At 34.0% G+C, this 7,491-nt stretch overlaps 1 protein-coding gene across 2 annotated transcripts in view; it reads left to right on the forward strand.

Moving 5' to 3' along the window:
- The window catches only part of CDH7 (cadherin 7, type 2), a 138,762-nt gene that overhangs the window by 114,633 nt on the left and 16,638 nt on the right, over positions 1-7,491 (forward strand). For both annotated transcript variants that reach the window (XM_011944072.1, XM_011944071.1), the window contains exons 8-11: positions 383-519; positions 1,769-1,890; positions 2,551-2,668; positions 5,469-5,720. In XM_011944072.1, the coding sequence (XP_011799462.1) occupies positions 383-519; positions 1,769-1,890; positions 2,551-2,668; positions 5,469-5,720 (629 nt within the window). The remainder of the gene's footprint in view (positions 1-382; positions 520-1,768; positions 1,891-2,550; positions 2,669-5,468; positions 5,721-7,491) is intronic.

Here is a 7,491-nt window from a genome sequence, read left to right on the forward strand (position 1 = left end):
AGCCCAGGAGTTCGAGGTTACAGTGATCCACTCCACCCCAGCCTGGGTGACAGCAAGACCCTGTATCAAAAATAAATAAATAATAATAGTAATAATAATGAACTTGTAGTTCCAATGACATATTCAAAGCCATTGTGAAGATCACTGTGGTGTTCATTTAGTAGTGTCTGACAGAAAAGCAAATATATTAGTGAGACACAGGTTATAAACCATCTAATATGTGAGTAGAGTTTTAAACACGGCATGCATTTATGTGATTAATATGACAGATCAGAGAGTCAGTAGGATTTAGTGATGAGCTATGTAAATAATGAAATAGTTTTAGCAAATTATAATCAAACATGCATGTTGAAGGCTTTTCTTTTCTTCAATGTTCAATTAGGTACTCAATTGACAGAAACACAGACTTGGAGAGATACTTCAATATTGATGCCAACAGTGGGGTCATCACAACTGCCAAGTCTTTGGATCGAGAGACAAATGCTATTCACAATATCACAGTACTTGCAATGGAGAGCCGTAAGTTGTGAGGCTTAAAACTAAATTAAGATGGAGGACAGTGAGTGGAGAATCGATTGTCATGAGGTTGTAAATTCAACTTAATTAAAATAGTTTCTTACATGAATTGAACAAAAACTTGAGAATACCAAATTTCTAAGCTGTGAAATATACTTATCCTCACTGTCTTTGTATGCTAATATTTACAAAATTTGTGAAAACCAAGGACTAAAAAACAATGGGCCTATATTACCTTCACAGGATTTCTTGTTTTCTGATCACAATTCATATATCATGTTTATGCTGTTATGGAGTTAGTGAAATAGCTTATAAAAATTAGTACATTGATCTATAACCAAGACATCTGGATTTGAATATTCTGATATTAACTAAGTTTAGTCCCTCATAAAAAATAAAATAAAATAATAATAAAATAAAAACTATTGAAAAATGAATACATATTTGCATGTATATATGTATATGATATATTGTGTATTTTAATATGTATGCATTTATAATACATGTGTTGATAATACAAATGTCTAGTCATGCAAATATGAGTTCTAACATCAAAGAATATTGAAATTCATGGTTTACCATTTATTCTTCTTTCAACAATTTTCTCATCAGGGACTAAAAAACTACAAGTACACATATAGACTATAAATATACATTTTTATATGTGCATGTATATCCAAATACACACATATAATCATGTATATGTATATGTTTGGGTATACACATGTATGTATACATACACATGTATGTATACACTTATATGTATATGTGTATATATATACACACATATACAAATATATACATACATATGAATGTATGTGAGTGTGTATTTGGATCATATTTTCAATTTTCTATAGCTCCTTTTAAGTAATACAGCATTATAATTCTAGATTTCATTCTCAGCTTAGTCATTTTATTATTAGAATTGTGGCCGGGCGCGGTGGCTCAAGCCTGTAATCCCAGCACTTTGGGAGGCCAAGACAGGCGGATCACGAGGTCAGGAGATCGAGACCATCCTGGCTAACACACTAGCCGGGCGAGGTGGCGGGCGCCTGTAGTCCCAGCTACTCGGAAGGCTGAGGCAGGAGAATGGCGGGAACCCGGGAGGCAGAGCTTGCAGTGAGCTGAGATCCGGCCACTGCACTCCAGCGTGGGTGACAGAGCGAGACTCCGTCTCAAAAAAAAAAAAAAAAAAAGAATTGTGCTTTAGAGGGGCAAAGCATAAATGATAAGACACTGTCTTATTTATTAGAGAATCCATCTCAAGTAGGAAGAGGCTATGTGGCCATCACTATACTTGACATCAATGATAACGCCCCTGAATTTGCCATGGACTATGAGACCACCGTCTGTGAAAATGCCCAGCCAGGGCAGGTAAGAGTCTTCAGAACACTTTGCTTCTAATCTGTGGTTTCTTAAAAAATATCCAGCAGCAGTTGCCTTTGAAATTCTTCCAGCTTTAAGATAAAACATAATCAGCTTGTTTCAGCAAAACTAACACTTTGATGTGTAGCATGAACTAATATTAAAGGAACCTTCAAATTCCAGCTTAATTGGGGTGATGAAAATTCCTCAGGAAGAAAAGGTAAACGTTGTAAAAGCTCTGTTAAATGGCTAAGAACTTAGACTCCTTTAGGAGAAAGATAGCATAGTACGCTGATTGGGCTGTTTCCACCTTACACAACCAGGTTTAAGTGTCTTGCAATTCTAAGAATTAAGTGCAGTTCAATCTCAGGTTGGTTTGTTCATCTATTGTTCAGTGTCTTGTGATGTTTCCCGGGATGTCTAATCAATTGGAACAGCTTATTTCTGAAGTTCACAAAAGTGAATTCAAACATGGACTAAGAAAAGGACATGATTTGTTTTTCAGAGCCCTTTTTTAGATTGGGTTCATAATAATACATTTGATCCTTTCTCCCTAGCTCATTCAGGGAGGTGGTATTTATTATAAAGTGTAAAACTGCTTTGTCCTGACACAGAAAACTAAGCATAGCACACCAGTGTGCTTTCAACTTTTACTTTCTCTTTTCCTAGGTTATCCAGAAGATCAGTGCTGTGGATAAAGATGAGCCATCCAATGGACATCAGTTTTACTTCAGCTTAACAATAGATGCAACAAATAACCACAACTTTTCATTGAAAGATAACAAAGGTAATGTATTAATATTGTTACTGATAGAGGTAGCAGGTCCAGATACTCTAAAGCAAGTATTTTTCTCCCTCAGGAATGCTGATTATGGATTCTTTTTTTTAAAGCAAAGACATTAATTAAAGGGCAATGAGCACCTCAAGTAATTTTTATCTATGGATTTACTGTCATGAAGGAAAAGGTGCTATTTAACTTATTTTAGGCCTAAAGCCAAATAGGAGGGAAACTTAGATTTTTCTTATTATTTTCTTATAGGCACTCGTTTTTTTACTTGTGTACCAAGTTGATTATCCAAATAATCTAATAAGTTGATGGTCAACTAAATACCCTAATAAGTACTATGCTCATAGATGCAACTTGAGACATAAGAACTGGATATTACACATTTTAATCTAAATCAGCTTTGACTTCATGTTTTCAATAATAACACCCCTTACTCTTTTATTTTTACATAAATGTAATTCATGCAAATAATAAAATAATGACATATTTATGAGCTAAGAAATAATAAAAATAACAACATGACTCCCTCTCATGTCAGATTGTACTTCTCTGCTTCAAAGGTAAACAGTCTTAGCAGTTTCCTAAATATCATTATAGTAAAAAAATTTACAAATACCGATAAGTAGATTTTAGTTTTGCATAATATTATATATTGGCAATTATGAGAACTTAAAGCACGAGAACCTGCTATCATTGTCTAATTTTGAAATATATATTTGAATGTTTTTATTCATGATATTTATTTTAGAGGAAGGAGAGCATTTGAAACTGATGTAGAGGGTGAATAGTACCCCCCAACAACATGGAAAATATCTATTTTTAAAAATTTATATTGTTTATATAAATCTGGTTTTAGGGAAAAATGCAGAAGTGGATTTGCTAGTCAGTACTGGCTTGTTTAAAACAGACTCACTACCAAAAGGTGGATAAGAACTTTTGCCTGAGGCCATCACCTTATTTAGTGCAACCTAGGCCTCAAAAATTCAATCCGAAAATTAATAATAATTTTTCCTGATCTTATTTCCTATTCAATGAGAATACTATTGTGTTCCTTTAGTAATATAAAAGGTAGAGCATTCTCTACATGGGTAACTCCAGACTCACTGACTTAAACATAGTTAAGAAGGATAATTCTCAGCATTTAGATTCGTCTGGTACAAATGCAGAGAAGGGAATTTATGACCTTCACAAGGAGAATGTGAATATATCCCCCATGTGTCATCATCCAATACCACCATGATTGCTGTACAGTGCGTGCACTAAAATGTCTGCATTTATAGGACATCCACATTGCCACACAATTGAAAAATTGTCTACTTTAAGCCCAGAGCTCCCTTGACTGTACCTTGAAGGAAAACATATGAATACAGAGAAAGTCAGTTCTTAAGAAGTCTTCCATATGATCGCTTTTCTGAATATAGAGTCATATTCTCACTTTTTAGGCATTTCAGCTTGTGTTCCTCAATTGTGTGTGTGTGTGTGTGTGTGTGTGTGTGATTTTGATATCACTCATGTTACATTACAAATCAACTTTCTAAAACTTTTTGTATCAAGTCATAAATGCATCTGACATCTGAATTGGTAGGAGGCAAAGGCATAGGCCTGCATGCTATTGTGAAATGTACAGGAACTTACTGAAAACTGTATCCTTCAACAACTCCAGCTTAATTTTTTATTGCATACCTTCTTGAATTCATACATTTTAAAATAAAAGATTTGTTTACATAAAAATCTACCAGATGGAATCTGAAAATCAAATCGTTTTATTACTGTCTCTTCTATAATTGCATGTAATACATTTTCTGCAGTCTAATATGAGCTTGCTGTTTTGTGCTGTTTGAGACAGATTTCATCTTGCTGTTTCACTAGAGTACCATTAATTTTTTCATGCTATCATTGAATAAATCTTTTTGACAATTTGGAAGAGAGAAAAATATATAAAAGCACACTGCATGAAACTCTGATCCTGATTTTTCTTCTTTTCCTTTATATTTTTATTAACAGCTATTAATTTTAAAAATCTCGTAAATACTCTAATTATTTAATTAAGACAAGTTATTTGGAAAACTGCTAACAGAGACAAAATATATTTTTTATGTATAAATCACACATGTTATAAAGACTTATTGATCACTTTTTAAAAGTTTATAATTACTATAATTGCTTAGATGAAATCAAATATTGAATACAAATTAAACATAAATGGCCTGTTTTATCACTGACAAAATGTTTATACACATAGAGTAGCTATAAATACGAATATAGAATTTTAAAAATTTTACAATAAAATTATTCTGAATACCCCTGTATATTCCATTTAAATAAAGTTAAAATAGCCGATTTTACCCTTTTAAAATATTGGTCTTGAAACCTGTCAAAAGACGGATAGATTGAAAATTTTGTCTGTACCACATGATGATGCTGCAAACTATTTAAGCTGTTAATATGTACCATCCTTTCTATAAGTTTATGGTGTAAAATCTAAGATAAGTAAAAAGGTGTAATTTTTGTAAAGTTGCAATTAATGTAATAAGTGATGCATAAACATTTTCATATTTTGTTTTACTTTATAACTATTTCTTTTGTTATACTGTGTAGAATAACATAAGTATCTCATAATGTATTAAACTGGAAATGTCCCTCTGTCCCAGAGAACTCAAAGAAAATTGTTGAAATAAATCTGCAACTCCAGAGATTTCCCTGATTAAGGCATCAAAGAAAACAGAGTGACTTAAGTAAAGTTTGGGAAGACTGATTCCATCAGAAATCTTGTGTTACACATTTGCTTTCGTTATCCTAGACAACACAGCCTCAATATTGACCAGGAGAAATGGCTTCCGGAGACAGGAACAATCGGTTTACTATCTGCCAATTTTCATTGTGGACAGTGGATCTCCTTCACTTAGCAGCACCAACACCCTCACCATCCGCGTGTGTGACTGTGATGCCGACGGTGTAGCCCAGACCTGCAATGCAGAGGCCTATGTCTTACCTGCTGGCCTCAGTACAGGAGCCCTGATAGCAATACTCGCCTGTGTCTTGACATTATTGGGTAGGTACTGTTTCCAGGGCTTGCTCTGAAAGAGCTGTCACAATAACCATGTGTCACGACTTGCCTATTTTCTTCTCCATTTGGTGAACATATGCAGACATTCTACTAGATGGTGTTTGTTTTGTTTTGTTTTTCTTTGAGATGGGGTCTTACTCTGTTGCCCAAGCTGGAGTGCAGTAGCAGGATCTCAGATCACTGCAGCCTCTGCCCCTCAGGTTCAAGCAATTCTCCCACCTCAGCCTCCTGAGTAGCTGGGATTACAGGGGTGCACCACCACACCCGCTAACTTTTGTATTTTTAGTAGAGATGGGGTTTCACCATGTTGGGCAGGCTGATCTTGAACTCTTGACCTCAGGTGATCCACCCGCATTGGCCTCCCAAAGTGCTAGGATTACAGGAGTGAGCCGTACCTCCTGGCCTGGATGGTGTTTTGCTCACTAAGTAATACAATTGTTGGCCACACTTTCCAGTGGTATATTTAAAGTGTAACTCAGACAAAAGTTCTATCAATTTCATTTTCAAAACAACAGTGAAGATAAGTGGCTTATGCTTTAAATTAATGTTTTTTAAGATTAAAAATAATCTATCTTATCCCGGTTCTTTGCTTTAGAGCACTTGACAGAGGAGATACACTAGACTGGACAGTACATTTTCTATATTGTTTTGATAATATGCTTATTTTAGAAATTATGGGTTTATATTCTACTTCTTAAAGAAAATAAGATGGCTTTCTTAAATAATTTGCAAATTTGAAACGATTACAATTTCAGCAATGCAAATGTTATACTTTTAAAGTATTAAATACTAGCACATTTAATTGTACATTTCTATGATTATTACTTGGTTAAATTCAATTTATAACTCATGCTTGCAGGAACTCAGATTTTGCAGCATCCTTTTAAACATTGGGAGACGTCTAATGTGGACATTGGATAATGGGTTCATTCCAAAGCAACATTTTTCTTCTCAATGTAACTGCCTGTAACATGGACAACAAGCACTTAATATGTTACTGGAAACTATACTCTGCGTTTTCTTTGGTTTTAATAGAATTAGTGAATCCACTTATGACATTTTTATATAACAGCATTTACAATGATAGTCACCATTGTATAATGTTTAAAAACTAGATTCGTGGATTTAGGTAAACTGAGCTTTTACTTCTGCCTCCAACATGCATTCCTTCTTCCCAAGGTTAATGTTAATCCTTCCGTAGCTGGTTAATTAACCTAAAAGTGAAAAATAACCAAACTAGATTCATAAGATTGTTGTGAGAATTAAATCAAACAATTCATATAAAGACCAGAGTAAACATTCAATATACCATACCATATGGTGAACATTCGATAAATTTTAAGTGTTACTGATGGCAAATTATCAGCTAAGACCTATTTACTAATACATTATAAATGCTGTCATGAAAATGGAAGTTATTGTCTTAAGTAACTTAAGCTAAACAAGTAAATCTAAAAGAAAATAAACTGTATTTTGCATGGAACTTTACACAGATGCAGAAACTTTCAGAATTTCATTAGAAATGGAAAGTAATTACCTGCTAAATCTAATTAGAATCTAAGGGATTAAATTTTGAAAAAGGTAGAACTACTGCAAACAACTTTTTATTGGTCTAGAAGCTTCTAAAACAAACTTGTCCAACCTGTGGCCTGCGAGCCGCATGCAACTCAAGATGGCTTTGAATGCGGCCCAACACAAATTCTTAAACATTCTTAAAACATTATGAAATGTTTCGTGTTTGTGTGTGCTTTTTTTA

The sequence above is a fragment of the Colobus angolensis genome, unplaced genomic scaffold, assembly GCF_000951035.1.
Source record: "Colobus angolensis palliatus isolate OR3802 unplaced genomic scaffold, Cang.pa_1.0 Scaffold225, whole genome shotgun sequence".
Lineage (NCBI taxonomy): Eukaryota > Metazoa > Chordata > Mammalia > Primates > Cercopithecidae > Colobus > Colobus angolensis.